The sequence below is a fragment of the Ictalurus punctatus genome, chromosome 11, assembly GCF_001660625.3.
Source record: "Ictalurus punctatus breed USDA103 chromosome 11, Coco_2.0, whole genome shotgun sequence".
NCBI classification, from domain to species: Eukaryota; Metazoa; Chordata; class Actinopteri; order Siluriformes; family Ictaluridae; genus Ictalurus; species Ictalurus punctatus.
Window position 1 is genome coordinate 11,181,199 of NC_030426.2, and position 27,415 is coordinate 11,208,613.

At 43.2% G+C, this 27,415-nt stretch overlaps 1 protein-coding gene across 2 annotated transcripts in view; it reads right to left on the reverse strand.

Moving 5' to 3' along the window:
• plxna1b (plexin A1b) overlaps positions 1 to 27,415 on the reverse strand; it is a 225,193-nt gene that overhangs the window by 51,116 nt on the left and 146,662 nt on the right. For both annotated transcript variants that reach the window (XM_017479802.3, XM_053683765.1), the window contains exons 7-9: positions 25,232 to 25,385; positions 24,649 to 24,748; positions 19,280 to 19,394 (exon numbers count right to left, since the gene is read on the reverse strand). In XM_017479802.3, coding sequence (XP_017335291.1) covers positions 19,280 to 19,394; positions 24,649 to 24,748; positions 25,232 to 25,385 — 369 coding nt within the window. The remainder of the gene's footprint in view (positions 1 to 19,279; positions 19,395 to 24,648; positions 24,749 to 25,231; positions 25,386 to 27,415) is intronic.

Genomic DNA, 27,415 nt, shown 5'->3' on the forward strand with positions numbered 1-27,415 from the left:
TCAGGGAAATAACGGAACGGGGACTAAGACTACAATTCCCATCACCTGTCCACGTCACATGACTGTCTGCACCTGTTCTCAATTTCACACTCATTACTATGCACCTATATAAGCCTCATTTGGTCACAGCTTTCCTGCGAAGTAACTGTTCAGTTTCTTTACCTAGCCTGTACTCCCATGTTGCTATTCTGGTTTTTGAATTTTGTTTCCTGGTATTTTGGTTTCTCTATGATATCCTGTTTGCTGATCACCTGACCCTTTTGCTTGCCTTGACGTTGAACTTGCCTTAAAGATGGGATTTGTTTTGTTGTACTTTATTAAATAAACTGCTTAAACTGCATTTGCATCCGTCTCCTCCTCTCCGTTGCGACAGAACGTGACGGATTACTTCACCGACAACGTGGATGCAGCAGGGGAGCGAATGGAAGGTCACGCCGGAATCTTTCTGCTGGCATTTGATTCCGTACGATTTCCCCAGTGAATTTTAACGGAAACCCCGGCTCCGTTTCAGGGCTTTGAAAGCTCAACGAATGGATTTTTTCTCCAATGCCAAATATATTTCGAGAGCCTGTTAAACACCAAGCCCGAAGAGAAGGGAGTGGCTGGGGTTCATGCTGTTCAGGTTCACTAGCCCAGTCCACCGGTGGGCGGAGCTCCTAATCGCCACAGGCAACTTCGGCCTGGGAATCGTGGCTGAGTTCGTGGATCTCATGAGGGTGATTTTTAATGCAGACCCTCAGTTTGATTTGGAGAGATTTTTGGGGAGGACCAGCCTTATGGCCAAACCCACAAGGCCATTCACCACATACTACGAGAGGGAGCCAGAGGCCGCCGTAATGGCCTCACCTGCAGAGCACCCTCCAGAGTCCGATGTGGTGGCCCCTTCTCCTGAGCTCCACCCTGAGACCCATGAAGTAGTCTCCTCTGCTGAGCTCCAGCCAGAGGTCAACAAGGCAACCTCTCCTGGAGAGCTCCAGCCAGAGGTCAACGAGGTGACATCACTCCAAGTTCCTGTCTGAGGCTGACGAGATGGCCTCCCAAGCCAGGCATAAGATCTTTCCCCACCCTCCCTCCCCTACTACGGATCTCGTTCAGCCTGATGAGTCAACGGAGAATGTCGCTCAGCATTCCTGATGACAGCTGATGACAACCTCCCGATTCAGCCGAGAGCTCCGCTTTGCCTCCCTGCTCTGCCTTGGACGTCACTACGCCTTCCTGCTCAGCCGACGACATCACTGCATTCCTGCTCCACTTAGGACATCGCTCCGCCATCCTACTCTTCTGAAGATGTCGTTCTACCTCCATGTTGCACTGAAGACGGCACTCAGTTTCACTGCTTTGCGCCATATGTCGCTCCCCCTTCTAGCTCTACGGAGGACATCACTCCCACCTCATAATTTGTGGAGAGCATCGATCCCCCCTCAGGCTCCGCCGTGAGCTTCTTTCCTCACCGGCTGTGCGGTAGCCATTGCTCCACGCCCAAGCCAGGGATATCGCATCATCTCTCTGCGGTACGAAAGAAACCGCCCTGCATCTGTACCCCAGAGAACACGTCAAGTGTCCTCTTCCTGGCCCCGTGAGGGATGACGCTCGAGTGAACATGGAAATCCTTAGGAACATCTAGACTGGGTATCCAGGACCCCCTCCTAAACTTATTACGTGCTTCGGGAGCCGCGCGTTAAAGGGGGAGTTCTGTCAGGGAAATACCGGAACGGGGACTAAGACTACAATTCCCATCAGCCACTGCACCTCACTTGACCATGTCACATGACTGTCTGCACCTGTTCTCAATTTCACCCTCATTACTATGCACCTATATAAGCCTCATCCTGTTTGCTGATCACCTGACCCTTTTGCTTGCCTTGACATTGAACTTGCCTTAAAGATGGGATTTGTTTTGTTGTACTTTATTAAATAAACTGCTTAAACTGCATTTGCATCCGTCTCCTCCTCCTCCTGCGACAGAACGTGACGGTGTTTGCGTCCTCAACAAAAAGTCAGCAAGTTGTTGGTGAATTTGGACTACGGGATGTCGTATTCTGTCCGTGCAACACACATACATGACATTATTCAAGCCATATTCTCTCAATATGTTAATCTGTGAGGTGACGTGTGTGTGGGAGAGTTAAATAGCGGCTTTGCAGCAACTTTTTTTTTTAACCCGATTCTAAAATGATCACCTGTCACCTGTGGACACTAATTAAAACACCTAGTAAAACGTCTAAACATGGACACCCAATGAAAACTTTTCTTTTATGAAATTCAATACAGAGTAAGATGTTTTTTTTCTGGTTGTTCAGTCTACTTGTCCACCGGGAAGTACGAATAAAACAATCCGTCTCAGTGTACTCTAATGGGCCCAGGCCTGTACAGGTTTTACACATCATAAATTGTACCTTTAAGGTTAAAGCTTCTTCAGAGACACTTTTCCGATCTCTATCACAGGGATTGAAGAAGAGGGCGTTCGAAATTTCCATCCTCATGCTCTCAAGCAAGCACATCATACACTGAGTAAAAGTGCAGATTGGGGCCATATGACAGTGAGATGTGTGTGTTTTAAATGAGAGCGAGAAATGAAAATGAAGCGAGGGACAAAGGGAGCTGATGTCATTACAGTTTTTTTCAATGATGTCATTACAGTTCTTTTGCTAAAGGTCGGCTTTTCTGCATCTGTGGATGGGCCAAAGCACAAACCAGGTCATAACGAGTGGGTGGATATGCTTCTATTATGTGCACAACACACTGTGTACGTGTGTGTGTGTGTGTGTGAACAAGTACTTTCTGAGGACACTAATAAAGCAAGGAAGGAGATGGAAACTTGGCTAATTCCACAATAATGAAAAGTGGTGCTGTAATGCAATGCAGCACCCACACAACACACAAACACAATACACTCTCACACACACACACACACACACACACACACACAATGTCCAGTTTATTCACACTCGTTAAGCAGTGGTACGTAAGAGCAACAGTTTCCCTTCCAACCATTAAACATCTGAATGTTTGTTGATTGGCTTACTGTCATCTGTGTGTTTGCTCATTGGCTTAGCCAGTCATCTGTGTGTTTGCTGATTGGCTTATGCAGCTTAGGCTGTGTGTAATGGCGGACAGGGGATTATACAGAGCAAACGGAGAAAATTAAAATGAGTGTAATGGTCTGAACCACTACATAGTCTAATTTGCAATGAGAAACCTGAGAGCGGAAGAAGTTAGGGGCTTTTTCCACTCTGGAAAAAAATAAAATAAAAATTCCCGCTCCATCAAGCCATCTCGTTGTTCTTTTCCCTTTCAAAAACGGTGCACTGGATGATTCTCGGTTTCCAGCCTTGCATATAATGGGCTAAAATTTGTGCAAGAATTCTACTATAAACACACTTGTAAAGTCTAATCAGTCCTGGTCATATTTCAGAGGTCTGCATGGTCTGAAGGAACGAGGGAGCGGATGTGGATTGAGGAGGGATGGCGGGAACGAGAACGCAAGAGAAGCTTGGTGAAATCCGACAGGTGTCGGAAAGGGGCACGGCTCCCATTAAAGGAACGCTCTACACACTGGCCTGCAACCAAACCTCAAACTAGAAGTATGCCTTTTATCTTCCACAAGGTCTTTTTTCCCCTCTCTGAGCCGGTTTTCGGGTCAAACCAACTGATTCAACAAGTGTGTGTGCGCGTGTAGAAATAGGAAGCATTTACCACACACAGAGTCCAAGGTTAACCACATTACTGGGTGGTCAGCAGCAATTGCGTCCATGCTGACTTGTTATAAAAAGGTCTACATGTGAAAGTGAGGGGGGTTCGGGGCAAGCAAACATTTGAGCTCTCAACGTTATACGAGTTTAATAAGAGTGTCAAAAGTCATGAAAAAAGCTGGAGGCGTTTGTGGCTCTCGAGTCTGCCTATCCCTCAATCAGCCCTTTCACAGACTGCACAATAGTTCCTGCCAAAATCAGGCAATTACAACAACAATCAAGTGACCAGAAAAAAAAAAAAAAAAAAAAAAGGACACCAAACATACCCTAAGCCTATGACTGAATGCTGGCAGACAGGAGACAAGTAAACAAATCAATAAAAGTGCATTCAGAAATGAAAAAGCACATACACAGAAATGAAGGTTTCAAAGCCTGTTTATTTTTTTTTCCTGGGGGGGACCACCACGCATTTATAATGAGTTGGTTGGTCAGCGTGGGCGCAAAAAAGAGCAGATTAATCTATAATTAACGTCAGCGGCGACGTGCAGCGCACCGATAAGGCCAAGGGCGAGTGGGCAAGAGGAAAGGAAAAAAAAAAGCAAAACACACAAATCAAAGTATGGCAACCATCAAAGAGGCACGTGGGTCAGCGTAGACCACCGAGACCGACTAGCGCAAACGTTAGTGAGGAACCTGAGAAGAGATAAACCTAGAAGGCTTTAGTTTGGACTAGTTCCTGGTTAAGCTTGCTGAAGAAATCAATCTGTTTATTCTGGCTAATCATCCCAGACAAGAGCAGGATGGAATATTTAGAGAGCAATCCGGCATATCCTTGCAGACACACTGAATCAGATACCCATCAAACAGGCAGAAAAAGTGTGGATATGGGGGAAAAAAATAATAAATAAATCCCCCCTTCTCTCTCTCTCTCTTTCCTCCCTCCATTCGCTTTCATGTTGCCTTTTCATGTTATTTCTGGCATATTCTATTTGGTGGAATGGCTTAGGCAAGCTCATTAGGCAACAAGGTGCTCTGAGCGTGAGCGCGGGCGAGAGAAAGCGGGCGCGAGTTACTTTGATGGATGGAAAGAAATTGAGGAAACGAGTAAGCGTGAGAAGAGCATCTGTAAGATGGAAATAAACTGACAGGCAACTGAATTAAGGTACGGTGTAAAAGAACACATCCCGATACGCAGGCGCATATCTATAGCAGTCGGCCCCGTCGATTCACAATGCGCTTTTTTTTGCGCTTAAATGCGATTTTGTTTATTTCATTTAGTAAACCGGCGTAGATTGAATTGTTGGCCTCGCCGCTGTCTGACAGCACTCATTCATAAGTTCTGACAGATTGTTTTTTAAGGTGCCTCTTTTATTGAATGTCGTAGTAATTGTCTGATATTGGCAGGGACTGCTGCGATGTAACCAAACGTCTGACTGGGGAATAAACAGACTAGGGAGAAAAGATGTGTACAGCCAGAGACGACGGAATAGTTTATATGACTGCTTTGCACACAATCATGCGTACACGTGTGTGCCTTACTATTATCGTGAGGGCCTTCTAGTCACGATTATTAATGCCGTTAATTAATGATATGCTACAGCGAAATTTCACCTTAACCTTAGCAACAAAAAGCAAGCAAATCTCAGCAATTCCTGTCCCCAGCAAGAACTAAAAACATGCCCACAGACACACAAGCGTTGATCAAATATTACTGACATTTCAGCCATGTCAAATCATCTGCTACAATTGATCTCGTATTGCCCCTTGTTGACCGTACGATAAGGATGGACGAGCAGGCCAAATTTCACATGCACAACCTGGAAATGTCAGCGAAACACTTAACCAAGCCACTTGTCACTGTATGAAAACGTTTTAAGGCAACGGCTGTAAAATATCTTGAGATTCAGCAGAAATGCCTCCCCAGGTAGCTGTAATGACTGCGCCGAATTCCTGTTTTGCAAGCTGTTACTCTGGTCTAAACGTCTAGCTGTCATCAAAGGAAAACTTCCTAAATGATACGACTGCAACTAAAGTCAGCACTTCCACGATCTACGCAAAGCGGGCTTCGACGGTGCGAAGTACTGCCTGCCTAAATCGGTCGTGGGTTTATTAAAACGTTTCGCATTCCACAGAAACCATTTGAGTGTTCAAACAGTAAGCTGTAGTAATTGGACCTATGAGTAACGCATGACGCATAATTTGATTTCTCCCAACAATATTCCACGTTTGCCTATTACAACGAGCACAGCCGAAGGTCTCGTGATTAACCGAGGATTGAAACGGATACGTCTGAATGAGCTTAATGAAGCAAATCGGACAGTTTTTTTTTTTTTAAAAACTCGCTGATCCGACTTGAGTCATTATGATGACTCGACTAATCTAATAACATCATTTAAATGTTAAAGCCTCATTATGCAGTCAGTAAATTAATAATTTAGAGTGAAACATGCTCTGGTCAAGCCGGAGGAGAGATGACCCGTCTCCGCTCTCTTTAAGGGAACCCTTACAACCGTGAGACAACAGATACAGTGCAGGGACGAGAACGGGAGGTAGCAGGACTAATAATAGTGTGGGAGAGAGATGGGTGGAGGGAGAGGGACCAAGGGAACGAGAGAAGAGAGGGCCAAAGAGAGACGCAGGGCAATTATACTGACATAGTCCTTCAGTAACCGCAGCATCACGTCTCTCTCGCTCTACGTTGACAGGAAGTGTGACTGTCTCCAATCCTCTGGTTTAATTATTCAAAGTGGATTAGACCTTCAGTTCCAGCTGCCTAATGCATCCCAGCAATGAATATTGCATCTTAGAGCGCGCGAGAGAGAGAGAGAGAGAGAGAGAGAGAGAGAGATGAAAAGGATGTGAATGAAAAGAGGAAGTGGAGAGAAAAGAGCCAAGGTAGAAGGAAGATGAAAGACTAGAAGCTACATGGTTACAGGATGGAAGGTAAAAAAGAGAAAGCTGAGGAACGAGGATAGAAAAAGAGTGACGTAAGGACAACAAACTCTTTACCAAGGAGACATAATCAGTTAGTCAGATGATAGATGCTCTGTCCAAATGATCATTGTTAAATAGGTCAAGGGACCAACTTTTCTTTGCATCATTACCTGCATGCTGAGCCACACACATTTGTCTACATCTCATACCTTCTTCCTCCATCTTGCCCCTCTGTGATCCAGCAGCTCTGCACATTCATCCACTTTATCATAAATTCTCCTTCCTCCACAACTCTTTACTCCACCGTTTGCCAGTTTCTCTCCATCTCTCTCTCTCAGTCTGTGGCTATTTTCAGGAAAGAGGTAGGCAGATGAGAGCGTCTCTCATCAGAGAGTGGTGGTGCGAGATGAGGAAAGACGCACCCGAGAGAATATGAAGGAGATCAAAATGAGTGGCGTGCCTAAAAATAAAGATATAAAACAGCTGCTTCTACAGTGCAGGTCCTGAATCGGTTCTGGCTGAAATCGCCCACGCTGGCTTTGGGTATGACAGAGCGCTCAGACTGTCACAGGAAGAAGAAAAAAATGACCGTGTATTAACACACGCAATCCTGCTGAGAGACATTAGCGCAGGGGACACCAACTGGACGACCACAGTCCAGATGCGGAACCAATAGAGGATCGAACAAATGGACACATCACACATTATCACATTCTCATTTGGCTCTTTTTCCCAATCGCACAGTTGAAAACAAGAACCAGTCCGAGCAGGATTCTAGTTCTAGCTCACTTTCCATCAACCTGCGACTTCACAAGTAAGGACAATAAAAGCAACTGCACCAGAATGTCCCTGCCCAATAATGCATTTAAAAACAAACAAAAAACCATGGAAGATTTGAACTGATTGTTGATGAAAATATGAAACTAAATACAAGTGTAAGGAGATTATAAAAGGTACTACAAACCTCAGCAAAGTGGTGCCCCAGATGATTCAGGACCTAGCATAAACATTATTGCTAGTATATTGTTTTTTATTAAGAAACTCATGTTTGTGCAGGTTGGGAAATAAAAGTTGCACAATGTTGACAGCACAACTATAGTACTAACAAACCGCAAGTGCATGTTGTTCTTATTCAGCATTTATCTATTTGTATGCTTACACAAGAGTAACACCAACCTGCAATCAACAATGATGCTTGGTTAACACCCCCCCCCCCCCCCCCTCCTTTACATGCTGACATGCTAGATGTTGACTAGCATGACGGTGGGAAAAACAGTGAGGCAGATGGAAAAGCAGACTAAATGTACTTTATTAGACTGAAAATATTTCCAACTAAATGAAGCCAATTCTTCCGTCTACCGCACACTGTGTCAAAGTACGCTGGGAAAACTATACTTTTTTTTTTTGGTCTTTTGGTTTAATTGAATATCATCACTTTCTTATTACTCTGCACAAAGTGGAAAGGTTTGAGAGACTGCACTTTAAATCCCACTTGCAAAGGAATTCCTCCCACAGTTATAACTAAAAACAATCCTTGAACTGTGGCTGTGAATTCCGTCGTGACCAGCACCATGTGAAAGATTTGTGCTTTCGGAGCTAGAAGTTCCACATCACTATCCAATCTAGCTAGTCTAGATAGGTGCAGTCCCGCGCAAAGAGCTGATTCAGACTCATTTTTTAAGATGCTATTGAGGTTGGGTCATTATCGGTCTAGGAGAACCTCCCAGACGGTGCAGTAGACACAGCATCCTCCATTCATGGAAGGTCTTTGATTGAGCTATGAGGAGAGCTCAGTTGATGGACATGAGCTTCTGTGCTGCATGCTCTCGGTTTCAGAATCAATTCAGCTGAGCCAGCAGGTCTCGAAACTTTGTTCCAAAAAAATTTGGGACGCTGTGTAAAATGTAAACAAATGTAAATATAAACAGAATGCAATGATTTGCAAAACCATATGTTATTCCCAATAGAACACAGAAAACATATCAAATGTTTCACGTCAGTAAATGTACCATTTAAAGAAAAAAAAAAAAAAAGGTCATTTTGAATTTGATGGCCGCAACACGTCTCCAAAAAGTTGGGACGGGGCAACAAAAGGCTGGAAATGTAAGTGTTACTAAACAGAAACAGCAGGAGGTTAATAGGCAACAGGTCAGTACGATGATTGGGTATTAAGAGAGTATGTTAGGGAGGCAGAGTCTTTCAGAAGTAAAGATGGGCAGAGGTTCACCAATCTGCGATAAACTGCGTTTGCAATTTGTGGAACAATTTTTGAATAATGTTCCTCAACATAAAATTGCGAAGACTATGAATATCTCATCATCTACAGTACATAATATGATCAAAAGATTCTGAGAATCTATAGAAATCTCTGTGCACAAGGGACAAGGACAAAAATCAATAGCCCGTGATGTTTGGGCTCTCAGGCATCAGTGCATTAAAAACAAGCATGATTCTGTAATGGAAATCACTGCATGGGCTCAGAAACACCTACAGAACTCCTTGTCTGTGAACCCAGTTCACCATGACATCCAGAAATACTGGTTAAAGCTCCATCATGCAAAGAAGAAGCCATATGTGAACATGATCCAGAAACGCAGTCGTCTTCTCTGGGCCAAAGCTCAATTAAAATGGACTGAGGCAAAGTGGAAAACTGTTCTGGGGTCAGATGAATCGAAACGTGAAATTCTTTTTGGAAACGATGGGCACCGCATCTTCTAAACAAAAGAGGACTAAAGAGGAGAGGGACCATCCGGCTTTTTATCAGTGCTCAGTTCAAAAGCCGGCATCTCTGATGGTATGGGGGTGCAGTAATAAGATGTGTTGCGGCCATCAAATTCAAAATGACCTTGTTTCTTCCTTAAAATGGCACATTTACTCAGTTTAAACATTTGATATGTTTTCTATGTTCTATTGTGAATAACATACGGGTTTATAAGATTTGCAAATCATTGCATTCTGTTTTTATTTACATTTTACACAGCGTCCCAACTTTTTTTTTTTTGGAATTGGGGTTGTATGTCTTTAAATAGTCTAATCAGATAAACACATGGGCGTAACCATGCATTCTTGGGTGGGGGGTCCCCCCCAATGTTGAGGAAATACAAATTTGCCCCCCTCCAATATACAGTACAAAATATTTTCTATATGTCCCCCTTTAATGAACCCTGCCAACAGATCTGTCTTTCTTCATCTATTCCATTTATTTATGTCTATTCCTTTTTAATCAATTTCCGTTTGTTAAGGAAAATAGGCGTGCCCCCCCCTCCAATTGTACACTCGGTTGCGCCCATACTCAACGCAAGTTCGTTGATATATTTTAGCAGCTCTGTCTGTAAGAAATGTAGACAGCAGCCAAGCGTAGAAAAGTGCAGCAGAACATACGTGCTTTTTTCAGACAGTAAGTAACTAGATCCCTAAATAGTAGGCAACCTTAGCTTAGTATAGAAGGCATCATACCATGGCTTGGTTTGTTCTTAAGAATGTCAATTAACTTTTGATATTTGCACACCCACGAAGTAGGCTAGGCTAACGTCAGTTCCAGTTTTTGACCAATTAACGTTACATTCACTTGCATATCCTCCCACTGAGTTCGCTGTGAGCCCTCACATTGTGAAAGACTGAAAGTTGCACAGCATTTCGTTCCTTTACACTACATTTGGCCTAAGGACAACTAAGTGATTTTACAAATATAAGGCTCAGCATAATGCTGAGATGTGCTAGCTTGGCAACGAGAGATATGGAACTAAGGTCCGAGTTGTGGCCATATTGTAGTTCACCATTCAGAACTAGTTATGGCAGTTTGTCTTTAGAATTAAGAAAAGAAAACTCCAGTACCCTTTACATAGCTAACGTTTCAGGTTACCACTATATATTGTTGTACACTTTGTACACTTATTACATAGCAAGCTAAACAGCATGATGACATTAACATAATAAATGGCACCAGTTACACAAACAGAATATTCAGTTTATCAAACTAAAATGATCATCTAAGTCAGTCGTTGTTCTTCTGGGAAGATAATGGTACCTGGTCACGATGCAGGCTGCACAGCATTGCTTGGAAGCATCCGTGGGGAAATTGTATCTATAACATATATAGTGTTGAATTTAGTTTCATAGGTAGCCATCCTTTCTGAGTTTGTTTAAAAGTCGTGATTGCGTGTTTAAATGTTAGCGTGTGTGGTTTGCCTGCACACATCTTAGCTCGCCTCTACTTGGTGTGGTAGGTTTCATGGTAGGTTATGGAGCAGAGAATACATCTGCCCACAGGACATCCACAGCACCCCACAATTTCCCCATGCTGTGGGAGCTTCTATCACTCAGAAATCACGTGAATTCAAACTAACTGTAATCCTAAAACTATGTTCTAAATATGCACATTTTCAGTGTCACAGTTTGGATATTTGAAGGGAGGGGGGGGGGGGGGGGGGGGGGTGGACCCCCCACCGTCCATACCATGGTCACACCCTTGGATAAACAGATTTATTCTGCACATTCATTGCACTCATTATTTTTGTCAAATTGTCAAAAAAAAAAGCGCACATGTATGGCTAACTGACATGTGGTTTGCTGTCGTTTATCAGCATTTAACTACATATAAGTATGTAGTCTATAAATAAAATGACGTGAACGTAGTGATGTCATCCATTTTTGCTTGAATTACGGAAATGGATGCTGTACGTTGACGAGAGAAATCATCAAACTACAGCCCTGACTTTTCTAGAAGTGGTTTTAAAAGTTCTACTCTCATTCCTTCGCTGTCTTCGCAGAGTCTCGTCACAGTCCGTCAGTGCTCCAACTGGCCCGAGAGTGGCGGCTTTCCTCCCCAATGCCTCCCTTTCCCATTCTCCTCTCTTTCCTTCGCTCCTCCGCTGATCTCTCTTGCTTGTTAGAGCGGTCGCGCTCCAGCTGGCTTGGGACAGCCGCTTCTCAACCGTTGCACTCGTCTGTCTCGCCTCCTCCTCTTCCTGCCCTCCCCGTCCACTCGCTGCACACACCCCCTTCCTCCCTCGGTGCGGTCCACCCCTCTTCCCGAACATTTGGAAAAATAAATGGCGTCACTCCTATAATGTAATCTCACTCTTGTTATTGCCAAGATGACATTTTGCCTAGTCTCTTCCCCTTGCCCCCCCCCCCCCCCCCACCCCCACAGACATTCGTTCTCTCCTTCTTTTCTCCCCCTCTCCACACACCCACCCACATCTGGACTCTATTACAGTAAATGGGGGAGACTTGTTTCTCCTTCATACTTCTGGCTGCTCAAAAACCCGCTGAATTATGGGAGATTCCCGCGAGAATGCCGGAGACGGGGCGAAGAGCAACGTCTCCATGGCGACCAGGCGAATCTGCTCCTTCTCGCCCCTTTTTTCCCTCCTTATCTCTGTTCTTTCTCTCTTTTACACTTTTTTTTTTTTTTTTTTTTACACAAATTAAAGCAACTCAATTTTCAGCGCTAATGACAGTGAGACAGAGGGAGGGGTATAGAGAAAGAGAGAGAACACACAAAAGTGAGAGCAAGAGAAGCAGACAGAAAGAAAGTGGGAATGATAGAAGTCTGGCTCGATGCCGTCTACCCTCTCTTCGATCTGTTGCTTAATTTGCTACAATGAGATGAATCCGAAGGGGAAATCAGTGCATCCTTCATTGTTAAAAGAGGCACAGATATAATGGCACTAAATGAGTGGGGGCCTGAGTGCTAGAAATGACTGCAATTAGTTTCGTCTAGCAGCAGGAGAGAGGAGAGGAGAGGAGGAGAGTGAAAAGGAGAGGGGAGTCGAGATAAAGAAGGAGGAGAAGAAGAAGAGATACAGGAGGAAGTGCTGAGAGGAGTAAAACTCTTTGAAGATGCACATAGTGTGAGGAGACTGATATATTCCATCCATACCTCTTCTCGCCTGCTCACCCTCTGGCCCTTCAGTGTAAGCTCTGCTTCTCTCAGATAAGACTCACACACACACACACACACACACACACACACACACACACACACACACACACACACACACACACACACACACACACACAAGCACTCATCTCCACAGGGGGCATCCCCCCTCTTCCCCCAAACACACAGCTGCAGTGTGCCTGTAGGGAGTGGTGTGAGCGTCTGGGTTAATGCCAGAGTAAACACGCCAGGCTGAGGAGTTCACGGACAGAAGAATTCACACCTCCACACACACAAACACCCACATGCACATGCACACACAAACAATTACATTCAACACGAACCTTTCACTTGGAGGAAGCGAGAAAAACACCCCTTTGCACGCCCACGCTCACTTTCTTTTCCTATTCCGTCATCTTTTCTTTGCTCGCTCGCTCGAACAGCATGCACATCATGTACAGCTCCTTTTCCCTTTCCAGGGTGGTACAACGCAACGCTCGGAAATGCATACTGTGCTAATGCGAAAAAGTTCATAGCCGCACCGGTGCAACGAAACTTCTCACTCCGTGTGTGTGTGTGTGTGTGTGTGAGATGTATTCCAGTCATGGTTGTGCTCACTGTAGTTGTAGTCGATTATTCAGTTTGTGAACTATTCTCCCTACTGCAATCAAATTTACCATCTGCCTGAGAGTCTACTCAAACAAAATGCAAGAAAGGCTAAGCTGGAAATCGAATTCAGTGCCACCATCGGTATTTGAAATGACAAAAACAAGTGTTATTTTTCAGCAGCGGAATTCAAGCAGTCTCAAAACGACACAGATGAAGGGGCGCGCAATTATTTCAGGATAATAATGCTTTCAGCCTCACGGATCAGAGGAAAAAATAAAACGTCCATAATAATACTAGCTTTAATACCAACATCACATCTTATAGATATGTTCAAATAAATCCAGCGTGACTAAAAATTCACCCTGGCTAATTTAAAGTTGTCCTTTAATTTGTGGTGTCTAGGAGAAGGAAAGAAATGAACCGCATGTAACGGAAAGAAAAAAGTATGCGCGTGTACGTGTGAGTATTTTAATAGATTTATTTGGGGGGGGGGGGGGGGGGGGGGGTTCCACCTCACCATGGATGGCTGTGGCCTCGTGGAGATTTGAACCTTCTGATGCTACAGCCATCCATGCTGTATTCTCTAATCAATTAGCATCTGTGAGCTCATGTATGCGGAAGAGGGCAGATAGCGCTTCCTTCCGAGTGGTCAGCTGCACTCTGACATAGCATGAGCAGCAGTTAGAAAAGTTTAAAAAAAAAAAAAAAAAAAAGTAGTGGCTGCTTTCATGCAGCTTGTAAGAAGCACATGCTAGCCTTGACCATTGCTAGTTGATAGCTGTTGTTTGGTATGGTGCGTTCAAGTCCTCCTGGGAAGTTTGTATTTACAAGTTGGGAAGTTGTAATTATGACGTCAGGTGGGTTCAAGTCAGTTTGGTCGGAGCAAGATGAGGGAGTATCTACTCTTAATTAACTAAAAATATATATCTATCTCTCTCTCATACACACACACACACACACACACACATATATACACATACATCAAAAACATAGTAACTGAAAACAAAAAAAAACATAACTGGAATGTACCTCTTTTAGAAGTGCATCATTATGCATCACAGCGCCACGACACTGGCCACCAGTGCTACATTTCTTTTTTTTTTTTTTTTTGCACCAATGCTACTTCTTCAAGCTTTAATGTATATGACTTTATATAAGCAAATCTGCGCACATGTGCAAAGGTGAGCGGAGTTTTATTTATTTATTAATTTTTTTAAAATCATCCCAAATGCGAGAATATTTGATAAAAAATGTGCGGCGGTCCAGTTTGCTTTCATATAAAGGCCTGGATAAACAACCAAAATGACTGCACATTCCTGATCACATTTTAAAGCTTGAGCATTAGTGATTCTCTCATAGCTACCAATGATATAAAAGCAAATATTTTACAGCCGTTTTACTTTGAACATACTTTTGTAACCAAATGAGCATTGCTAAAGCGCAGGGCTATGCTTCACCAAAAAAAAAAAATAAAAAATAAATAAATTGCTTTTTTAAATGTGATAAACGTTTGAAGTTAACATTAGAAGAACATACACTTTTCCAGTGTACTGTATCGTCAACATCTCCCACACATCCCTGCATGTGTGAAAGCCTTTTTATGTTTTGCTAAAAGCCAGGTTATTCCTAGCAGGCATTCATTTGCACACTCTTGGGCTGTAAGAGAATGGACTAGCATGCTAGTGGACCGGTTGTGTATATTATTTTTCCTTAGACACGAATGTTCATTCGAAGTAGTGCTTCACATTAGCACATTTGAGTAATGCCATGGACTCGTGATGGAACAGATGAGATACTTATGAACATGCTTCTCTGTCCATTCGTCTTTAAACCGTTCGTCTTTTCATTTTTGAACGAGACATAGCGTCACGTCACTAATCGGACCGGAAGGGGTACATGTGAATAAAAATCTGTAATATTCAGCCCTTTCTGAGCGAATGACTAGCGCTGTGGTGAGACGCTTGACTGTTGAAATAAATTCAGGTGATTGGATAAGTTGTGACAGAGGGCCTGCAACAGAAGCTGTGATGATTCATGCTTAGAGTCGTTGAGCTACAGGCGGGTTTTTTTCCCCCCAAAAAAAAATGTTTATCGGCTCTGCTACAGGCTTGTCCCTAGTACTCGTTTCAATCCGCTTAAACACTTTGCTGGGTCTGTCAATGACAACCCCCTGCTATAATGTCTATCCCTCCCTCGAACTTCTCTCTTTACTACATATAAAGAGAAACATAACGATATTTACCCCAGGTCAAAAACCATATATATGAAAGAACAAATATTTTCCCTCTGTAATAGGTTCAGATGGCAGAGCGGCATGTGACTGGCTCTGAGCAAATTCCTCTTACGCGAGTGAAGGAGTGTGTGTTGGACCTGACCTCCTCAATACTTCCTATAAGCTGCAGCACATATACGGCATTTCTGTAGGCTGAAATTTGGTGAAAAATAAGACACCCGTTTCCGATTTCTTTGCCTTCTCTCTCTCTCTTTCACTCATCAACGAGCACACTGCACAATCGGCCTTCGTGCTCTGCGTTTTTTCCTGCATGTCCGGCTGAGGAAGAGCCCGGCGCGCAGACCTGTCACCTGAACCAATTACAGATGGGCCGATAGCTCAGCAGCCATGCTTTGTTGATGGGGAGCTTGAGAGTTGTCAAGTAAATCCGAAGAGCGAGAAGAAAAATTGGAGGAACGTGGACGGAATATAAATGGGGGGATTGCGGTATGGAAGAGTGAGGGAGAGAGGGACGTCTGAGTTAGTCATTCTTTAAGAGCTCAGAACTGCATCGACTGAACCTGAGCTTCCTGTCAGAGTTCATTTGTTCGCTGTCTAAGCATGGCTTGCAGCACGGCAAGCTAAATATTTCCAGCAGCCGCAAAAACACGCAAACACACTAGTCCTAACGCAGGCGGCGGCGGATTACGAGGGGCACAGATAAGTACAGCCAGAGGGGGGTCTGGTTACCACATGAACCGGAAAAAAAGGGAATCGCAGCAGGAGAGTACGGACATTACGGGAGCATGTGTGTGTCTGAGTGATGGATTAACTTTGGGAATGTGTGGCTAGACGATCAACTAAATGACGTGACGTGCAAAGTCTCCCTACTCGGATCTGATTCAAAGGAGCAACCTCGAGACAGGACCCTGGAGACAAACGTGTTTGTGTGTGTTCTCTCCTGCAGTCTGGGCAACAGACAGCAGCAAGAGAAGAAAAGCCTAGGCGTAATTGGACAGAGGTTTTATCCCCTCTGACCAATTAAACCACAGCTATGCACATACAAACAACCAATCAGAGACCACATGCCAAGCTGAGGAGAAAGGAGAATTAGTTCTGGCAACACACAAACACACACACACACACACACACACGGGGAAATATCATATACCTTCGCACACTAGTGAATGTTTGCAATGATGCGAGAGCTGGATCAGAATGGCGAAGAGATCAGAATGGTGCAGTGATGAGCGTGTGTGTGTTTTCCCACCAACACCGTGCCGGAACCGGAGCCGACGCTTATCCAGGGAACTAAAAAGCCTTTTTGTGAACCAGCCAACATTTCCACTGATTTAAGACCTGAACTGTTGGAGATGTAATTAGATGTGGAAGTTTACGGACAAAGGCCTTAAAAGATTAACTGTGAATGGTTTTACAAAGTTGTACTTCTGGTTTTGAGAACTTATTTTATACTTCAAGGACAAACCTTCAAATACATCTGCACACACCATAAAGAACAGAAATAAAATCGAAAAAATGTATATGTTTTTATTATATGTATATGTTTTTATTGCTTTTAGCAGTTTATCTTACCTGTGCAGTTGCTTGAATTGAAGTTTGTTAGAATAACAACATCAACATCATACATATCCGCCTCTCAACATACATGTTTTATTTTAAAGGAGAAATCCACCCCCATGCTCATTTGTTGGTTGATGCTGTACTTTCATTATCCGTGTAAGACTTCATTAGTCGTGTGACGCTCTGACTTCACAGTGGAGACATGTGAAGTTACAATGGCGTTTAATAGATGAAAACATTTTCAGCAATGTTAATGATAATGAGTCTTTAATGGTCACATATACATTACAGCACAGTGAAATTCTTTTCTTTGTATACCCCAGGAAGCTGGGGTCAGAGCACAGGGTCAGCCATGATACAGCACCCCCTAGCAGAGAGGGTTAAGGGCCTTGCTGGGGCTTGAACCCCGATCTTCCGATCAGTAACCCAGAGCCTGGCAGTGCTGGGGCCTGAACCCCTGACCTGTCGATCAGTAACCCAGAACCATAACCGCCAAGCCCCAATGTTAAACATGTGACGGTGGTCAAATTTCACTGGTAGCTCCTAAAAACAAAATGGCATTGTCGCTGAATGGCATTGTAGGATAATCAAACTGAAAATAGACTAACATGTTGAAGCTTACACTAAAATAATAGATATAAATCTAAGATGGAAAATATCACATATTAGTTATTAAAATTGATTTGCAAGTCAAAATCAAGGTGGAAACAATGGCTGTCATGGAAACAGTTTGAGTTGCGCTGCCTAAAAAGCCGCCAGTGCTTGGTTATGTCTAGAACTGCAACAAAAAATAATAATCGAGCAGTGGTGGCTTGGTGGTTAAGGCTGGGTTACTGATCAGAAGGTCGGGGGTTCAAGCCCCAGCACCGCCAAGCTGCTAACGTTGGGCCCTTGAGCAAGGCCCTTAACCCGCTCTGCTCCAGGGGTGCCGTATCATGGCTGACCCTGCGCTCTGACCCCAACTTCCCAACATGCTGGGGTATGCGAAGAAAACAATTTCACTGTATTGTGACCAATAAAGACTCATCATTATGAAAATCGTTGTCAACGAATCTCGTTATCGATCAGTCGGTCTGCACGTGGCACGGGATTTACTCTCTACATTACTTCTGGAGAATAAATAAAGCTGTGTCCCAAATCACGTTCTATACACTTACACTATGCACTATGAACTAGACCGTCTAGTGTATGAATTTTGGAAAGGTAATATCGCCTCAGATGGAAAACTAGCGGCTTTGTACTGACGGAAGCATAAGCCGCTTCCTAGTCGATGGCGCATGATGTCATACACACACAATGTGACGCTGCTAGCTTTAGCAGACACCAACACCAGAGTCACCGACAATGACTTTCTTCACTTTACTGTTTATGTCAAAGTTACACGTCAACGTTTTTTTTTTTTTTTTTTTTAAATAAAAAGTAATGCAGGAATAATATTATATAATATAAACGTACGTATTAGTTTATATTATATACCAGTATTTATGCATTATTTTGATGGATGCACAAAAAGCACTGAATTAAACTACAGTCCTAAATGAATAATATATATTCTGGTGTGTGTACATGTCTGTGTGTGTGTGTGTATTGGGTTCTTTTCAGTCTTATATAATTGGACAAACCGTTGTGAAAAGTTGCGGTCTGAAGTTTATATTTGTAACACTCAGTTTGTGGATTTCATTTGAAATAAATGAAAAAAACGGTACTGAAAGTTTGCCCCCCCCCCCCCCCCATCATCCGATTAATCAAAATAAATAAGTAAATGGCCAACTAATCCATTATGAAAATAATCATACGTTGCAGCCCTAATTATGTCTGAGTTTTGGTCCTTTGATCTGAACAAGTTGTGCCAAAAATTGGAAGAAGAATGGACTCTCTGTGGAAGAGCATGGAATGGCTCCAGACTAGTTACTGCCATAAACCATTAGTATGATACAGAGTTTAGACTGCGTAACATAACCGCATGTCTATACGCTTTCAGTTATCTAATGGCTTTTCCATAGAATTGCAATCATTACTTTCTGTTTTGTTTAAGTTTCATTGCTTTCATCGCATAGTACATTTTCCTGAGGAAAAAAAATCGCCTCAATTGTCAAACCAGTGCCGTTTCTGCGTGGGCTTTTTACATGCAGAACCACGTTCTCAACGCCCCAACCTGTTAATTCAAGTGCCGACATAAAAGGCAAGACGTTCCCCAGCACTGGCATCACACAGAGGTAGGAGGTGTGAACTGGCACTTAGTTTGCAGTTAGTACATAGCATTTACCCGTACATTACCAAGCCATAAGAACACTACTAGGTAATCACCACTGCAGTGTTCATCATATGTTGTGTGTTAAATCTGTCACGTGACAGGAAGTGACTCACCTCAGACATGTTGACCCGGCCTTCCTGGAACGAGCACTCGTTCGCATTCTGTGTGCATAAGTGACGGTATTTGCACCAATGACATGGGAAGGAGCCGTTCACACACGACAGGCACCTGCACAGAGAGTTTAGGGACAAGCGGACCTTAAATATCAGCAAGAGCAAAAAACATTTGCACAGAATGAGTCAAGAACCAAGTGTCAACTGTCCTTTCCCTGTCTTTCCATAATGAGTAAACGACTGCCCCTGTCTTTCATCCCGTGTCTTTCTTCTTTTAAAGTCAACCTTTTTTTATGTGAAGCTTGCTCTTTCATCCATACACAAAGATGAGCTTTCAGTAAGACACCCGTGGTTTAGAGCGAGACAGAGACGAAGAGAGTGATGACATGAGAGAGCTAGATCAAATAGTGTAGGATTTCCCATGGAGAGAGGGGGAAGAGAGAGAGAGAGAGAGAGAGAGAGAGAGAGAGAGACATCTGATGAATAGTACATAACAGGTTTTGAGCTGTTCTGATTTCCCCCCACACTCAGATGTACGCAGACAAAACAAACACACGCACAACCCCTACATCCGCGGCAGTCTGAGTGCTTTGGCTACAAAAGTTAAACCATTCATTTAAATTAATCGCCTCAGCCAAGCGATTTGTTCACCCACAGCCATTAAATGAACATTCAGAACAAAGACGGCCGGCCATGTAATTGAATCACATGATCCTCTTAATTGACCAATCTGCTTCTGTGCTGAGAGAAGCTGCCCAATTAGCTGAGAAATGGTCGGTCAAGAAAATTATCCCTGCTTCCTAATTCAAAAGTGAGCAATTTATCAAAGAATGCTTCGCAACGTCTGACGCGGTTTATTGTTCGAGAAGAGGACGGGGTGTATATGTGCATTTGTGAGTATTAATACAAGTGTGCTCGTGTTTGTTAAGTGGCCTCCCTATGAGGCCCCATTCGTCTGCATGTTATTACTGAATGTCCGGACAGCCAGGAGCTTCCATCCACCCGAGAGGGACGGGGAATCGGACGAGCAAGTCAAGAGTGATGAGAAACAAATGACGAACACGACCGTCAGTGCACACACATCCGTCTTATTATCCTTGTGAGGACCTTCCAGTCAGACAATTATTAATGCGACTAATTAATGCTATGCTACACCTAAATCTAACCGTAACCAGAACCTCAAGTGTTTTTAATAAAAGCTGCAGTAATTTGTAAATAAATAAACCAAAAGCAGTCAAATGTGTCATAAAAATATTCCTATTCTTGCGAGGACATTTGGTTAAAAACATGCCCACACGTGTACATACAGTAAATGAGCATTCATTGGTGGGGTAGTGGTTTAAACATTTACAAAATGGAGAGGTAAACACAGGCACCAGTTTTAATGAACTGTATAGGACAGTAACGCTCAAACCACATTTGGGACATAAAACTGAGAATGAAGAATGAGAAAGTCTTCAGTCTAACTCATTTGTTTGCCTTGGGGGGGGCCTCGGTCCCATTCTTCTGTCGTGCAGTTGAGAATCATGCATAAAATAAATAAATAAATAAATAAATAAATAAGAAGTGAATATTCATTAATTCAACAGTTAGCTGTATATTTAGCACATAAGCATGAATAAACGAGAATTTTTAAAAAATATAATATTCATATGAACACAATTTCATGTACAACATAATTAAGCGATGGAGAGTTAACACATGGACGCACTCTGCCATCACTAGAAACCTAAAATATATCCATAACGTTAGAAGTAAAGGTCACTACACCGTTAGCTACGAGTCCTTCTGCTTTCTTCTGTCTCTCATGTTGTTTAGCAATTAAACAAGTAGCAGCAGACCTCTAGACAGCTGGCAGGCATAACGGAAGAGCAACTGAACCTGAACTAAAACTTGGATAAGAAGTATTGACAGCTCTGGAATTTAAAGGAGTTTCAATCCAGCCAGGCAAATGAGCCCTGTGGAATTTGCAGCTAATGTTGCGCAGTTGTGAGGTAGTTTTAGTTCGCTGTACACTGCTTATTTTGTGTACAGCGCTTTGAGAAGCTGCTTTTAAAGGCGCATTATAAAATAAAGTATATTATTAGCAGTAGTATTATTATAATAGCTGTCTAACGTTTTCCAGATAAAGCACAGTGTTCGTTGTGTTTGTCGAGCTTCTTCTGGCGGGTCTTCATGAGTGTATTGTATTGCATTGTATCTGGCATGTGTATTTTGTTCTCTGGTTTGTCTGGGCCTCAATGCTGCAGCATATCTGTGCTCTACGCAGTTCTGCAGCTTCCCAGAACAGAATTTCCGTGGCCATTGAAAGGACCATGACTTGCAATATTACGCTTATATTTGCACAACTACAGCTTTTGGAGGACTCGGCTACACAGGCTGTCTTTTTTTTTATTATTTAAATTTTTTTATTCTAATCTAATCATGAAATGCTTATTATTCTTATTCTTCTGTGTAAATCTTTCCAGCAAGTTCCAATCCTCTGACTTTCAGCACTCAACACCTTGTTTATCCTTCCTTTTAACTACGGTTACCCGTTTTCTGCTAGCTAACCGTACTGATCGTACTGACCAGCGTTTCCCAACCTTTTTTCAGTCACGGCACCCTTTGAAAATTTTGGAATAATTTGTGGCGCCCTACACAAACACTAATGCTAGACGGACAGTGTTAGCTACATGAGGATGAAGTTGATGGTGCAGAAGCATCTGGAGCTTTTCTTTGAAGAAATCTGTCCATATTCTTTTGGTCTGCACTTACATAGCACTTTTTTAACCTTAGCGGTTCCAAAGCGATTTACTCTGGTTTTCATTCACCCATTCACACGCACACCAATGGTAGCAGAGCTGCCATGCGAGGTGCTAACTTGCCATCGGGAGCAACTTGGGGTTCAAGGACACTTTGGCATGTGGAGTCATGCAGGCCGGGTATCGAACCGCCAACCCTACGATTAGTGGACAACCCGCTCTACCACCTGAGCCACAGCCAAACATTACACACACATCCTAATTATTAAGATAAAACACACGCATAGGTTACGCATACTGATGGGAGATGTGCTGCTGACAGGTCAGCGAGGGTGGGTTTATAATTTTTTTTAATATAATTTTTTAAAAATTATTATGCCCGTGTGTGTGTCGGTCTTATTATTTCAGACATCAAATATTTATCATATATAGGTTTTATACACATTTTAGGAATGTTTGAAGGATTTTTACACAGCACCCCTGCTCTCGTCAGACCCCGGTTGGGAAACACTGGGTTAAACTGTCAACCTTGTGTTCACTAACTTTATTATGACAATGGTGAACTTCATTCCTGCGTTTTGTTATGTCCCTAATTTGTATCTTTGAAAAGAATTGGGACGAAAAAACGCACTTCTATGAGAATTAGTTGGAGTGGCGGGCATTTCCCCCCCGTGTTGCCAACATCTGCTACTTCCCTGGATAGTGTGCTGGTGGAATACAAATCTTTATACTGTTGTCCCCTTGCACATCTCCCTCTCGACAGGATTTAATCTGGTGCCTCTTCTGCATCACCCCGGAGCGTGTCGAGCCCCATCACACCCACGGTTCCCACAAGTGCCAGTCTGAAGTGAGGGTTAATTTTTCTGGCGCTTCATTCCAGTCACCTCTCTGAACCGGATTCATTATAATCCCCTCACGTCACACCGAGCTCTTTATAAGCTAAATTCTACCAGGGCCTGGCTTCTCTTTCTCTTCCGCCGCCTTTATTCTCTCATCCTTTTCGAAATTCCCTTCCATCATATTAAAATGGCCGTGCTGCCCAGGCCTGCTCGGCGCGTCACCCAACAGCAAAGACCACAATACGCCTTGAATACATTTCTCCCCAACCCCTCTTTTCACTTTCATTACACATAGCACGGGCTTTTCTTTCCAGTAACTGATTTAAAGTGTGAGGGGAAATTGTAAATTGCTGGCAAGTTAAATGGCAAGTGCTCTTAAGGGAAGTGCGAGCGTGTGTGCTCTCTCTTACACGTGCCAAAAATGTGTTCGCTTCTCAAAAAGCCCTTTCCAGGAAGTAATTGCCCCCTCATTGCAGGCGCTTCTTCTTCCTCTTTCCCCACTTCCATCTTTTTCTCCTTATCGCTCCCCTTCTCGAATCCAGGCCTCCCTCCTCCATCCCTCTTCCACCTTCCGTCCCACCTCCAAATCGCACAGCGCTTTAGAAACGCCCGACGATTTCAATAGGGCGCGTTTTCGTTGCAGTGTGTGAGATTTGGAATGAACTGAATGCATATTCTGTAGGAAGATCCTGGCACCCTGCGCGCTCCATAATAGCTAACGCTCAGGCATATACAGCCACGGCTCAGTTTAATTAAGAGACGATCATGACTGCGTGTGATTTTCCATTTCAACGTCTCTCGTTTTCCGACCCCCCCCACCCCTCTCTCTCTCTCTCTCTCTCTCGCTCTCTCTACCTCACCCCAAAATGGCACCGCTCCAAATTAGATTAATATTAATATGCAAATTTATGGCATTTCCAAGTGCACAAGACCTCATCAGTTGAATAAATAAAAGGGGCTCTGTGTGTGCGCGCGTGTACATACACGACTCGGGAGCCTCTTCCCCCCCACCCCCCCTGATAAATTTTTTTTTAAAGGATGAAATTCATGCAATTTCTATACCTTTCAGCCCAGCTTAAAAGCACGGCGTGTTTATACTTTCCGCTCACACGCGGATGATAACGAGCGCATACAAATGTGTGCACGCACATATTTCTGTGCCCTATGCTGTCCCTCCCTGCCTGCTTGCCTGACACACACGTATACTCACTGTTATCTATTAGAGAGAGTATTATATGACTTGGATGTTGCGACATTGCATTTTCTCAAGAACGTGTGTGTGCGCGTGTGTGTGAGTGTCTCAGATCCCCCTGGAGACAGCAAAGGGTCTCATCTGTCCTGCAATGAGACACGACACACACCCCGAGAGAGCCTGAAACCATCTGGACTCTTACAATAACCCTCTAACACTACACAGCAGTTACATCGCTGAATAAGATTTTAAACACTGCCCTGGTAGGAAGAGCTTTCTCACTAAAAACACACTGCATTTCCAGTACAAATGTTCATTTACTACTACTGGTTTGCCGCGTAATTCCGCAAAGACAAGCCAATATCCAGATTTCCATTTATTTGACAGTACAATTATGCCTAATTTTCTTTCAACCATACCATTTCTTCAGAGAGCGTCAAAATACCCGTCAATCATCCTTCCTCTACTAGGTTGCCATGGTTACTGAAACCTGACCCCCATGAGTAAATTGAGAGGACCAGAGACGGAGGAAAAATAAATAAATAAATAAATAAATAGGAAGAGAAATGGCCAGAGAACAAGGAGAACACTTACGATTTGTGGACAGTGCAGTTGTAGAACACGAAATCCACACTAGCAAACTTCTTTCCTGTTTCTTTTGACTTCAGGTAGAGTTTCACCACACGTTTATCACCTGGAGAGAGAGAGAGAGAGAGAGAGAGAGAGAGAGAGTGCGCACGGGTGAAGGAGAGACAGAAAGGTATCCAGGCAACACATTTCGCTTTCTTCCCGTATCGCAGGGCATTGCAGTGGTAAAAATAGCTGGCTTTGATTGTGCTATGATTACCGTGGATGTGATCAAAATTGCACTGTAGGATCCTCACATAATCAAAATAGCCATCTTCACTGAGACACCATGCTCGTATCACCATAGAGACAGCGAGAACACTGCAACTATTAGCAAATGACTCTCGACCACAAAAATCAGGAACAGACTAGCAGGTTGGAAAATGTGCATCTTATTTGCATTAACATCGAGGCGTGTGAAGATTTGGAAAGTCTGATTTCTCTGTTAGACATTTTCTTTCCATCTCTCTATTATTCCTGTATGTTGACTTTTGGATTTTCTCCTCATGTCCCTTACTCACTACACACACACACACACAGAGACACACACCTTGGTGGCGTGTGATGGGGATGAGCTCCTTAGTGCTGGGGGAGAGGCAGTAGATACGAGATCCCTGTATCCAGGCTTCAGTCTCGGTGTAGTCTTCAAAGGAGCAGTTCACGCCTGCGGACAGGTCCGGAACATTCCGTGCCTGGAGAACCAACTGTAGAGGGAGGAAAAAACAAAACGTTGAACATTAATGAGGGCGAATCTAGATGATCTAGCACTAAAACGACGTTATTAAAAGCTAGCAATAAAAAAAACAACATGGTTTGTACATAAATAAGTGTCTCATTAGGGCACAGAAAATCAATCAATTAAAAGAGATCATTCTTGGAGGGTTTTTTGAACCGTGTAATGATTATTTCGTTTTTATTTTTGCCTACATGGCAGGCAGTTTCACTCAGAAATCCGTCACATTACGGAACATAAAAGGATTCTCGTTTCACATTCTCCTCGTCATATAGTGCAAAAATTCAGGAATGTTCTGTCCGTCTGTGTTCAATCACACTACCCAGCGTGCACTGTTCTTGTAAATCTTCTGCTTGTGGGATAGTGCTTGTGAATAAGATCCGCTAGCCAATCTTGGCACAGGAGGCTACGGCAGAATACAGGTAGTGGGGGAAAAAAAAAAAAAAAAAAAAAAAACCGTCTATGAACAAGATAACTTTTCAAGGTAACAATTTAGCTGAACAATGACAGCGGAGCACAGTGGAGCCAAGTGTGAGGAAATACAAAGAGGCAAAGCTAAAGGTGTTGTTTTTCACCGTTCCCCCAGAAGAAGAAGAAAACTTTGGGAAAAAAAGCAGGTAGTCTGTATAGGAAAAGGAGAAAATTTCTGTATATTTACTGGTGTGCAACCAGCGGGATTACGAGAGTGTTATTTGGATCCAACACAAAAGATTGAAAAGATGCCTTTCCACTCCACAAAGATATAAGCTACGTGTCGTCTGCTTCGAAAGAATAAAAGGCACGCTGAGGTAAGGTAGCTAAGCTTAACGGTAATGTTACAAGACAAAAGCTCAAGTTAGAAAAGTTTCTTTAGAAACGCACCGTACTACAAACACGGATCGTGCACTTGGTTTAATTTGAAGAATTATAGCATGCCTTCCAGATCGTTTGAATTCACTCTTCCCTATACCGCGGTCTCTAAACTAAATGACAAAACACAAAACGAACCCGTTCCGTCACTGGAGTCATTTGTGCTCTTTCCAGGGTAATGATCACGAAGAACGCTAGCAAAACTGTAGCCTGTTTAAAAAAAATAACCCCAGATATTTAGCTTCCTAGCAGTGTCCAACAGTAGGACGTCTTTAATTTGTAGCTTTCTTATTCACTAGCGAGTGAAACAGCCAATGACAAGAAGAAGAGGGGGGTGGGAGCCACCATTAAAGTCACCGTTAAATACACGTCCAAAGTGGTAGAATTTAAAACTGTATTTCCACTGCGAATTCTAGCTCCAAAGATTAGCGAGTCAATGCGGTAAGACGCGAGTACGAGTGTTAACAACAGATGAATGTACTCCCGATGTGTACTTTGGCCAGAGAGTCTCTTTAAGGCCCCCTGTAATGCGCAGCGTTATTCACTATATGTGCTGACGTAATTTCCATTGAAACAGGAAGTCAGGACGGGACATATCGCGTGGCCCTTCCCCCTTTTAAATAGCCAATAGTCGTTTAAAAACAACACAGCCAGGAAACAAGACCGTCGTTGGGGACGGGACAGAAAATCTGACGAGAAGCCGAAGTGCAGAATGTCGTCATCAAAATCGCTGCTTCGTATTGGCCGTAGAGAAAGACTGTACATTTTGAATGCATGTATCGTCTAAATGTTTTGGAGAACACTCGCTTATAGATAACCTGAAGGCTAAAATATTCATACGAAAATCCACGAAACTTCCATTTTGATTTCATAGAGATTTTAAGAAAGGGGGGAAAAGCCCACCGATGTGAACAGATCTGGTGCGGAGAAGTTACTCGGAGGTCCGAGCGTCACTCAATCGCTGTCGCTAAACGTTCCTGGTTAAAGCAGAATCATTTCGAAATATGGCACTAATGTGCTCACATTTTTCACAGTGACAGAGAAAGTAGTAATCTACGCGCTGAAATAAATCTTGCGGCCTGACAGAAAAAGCGTGTGTAAGCAAAAGCAACAGTTGTGTGAGTTTAGAGTTTTAGTGTTCTGTGAACAATA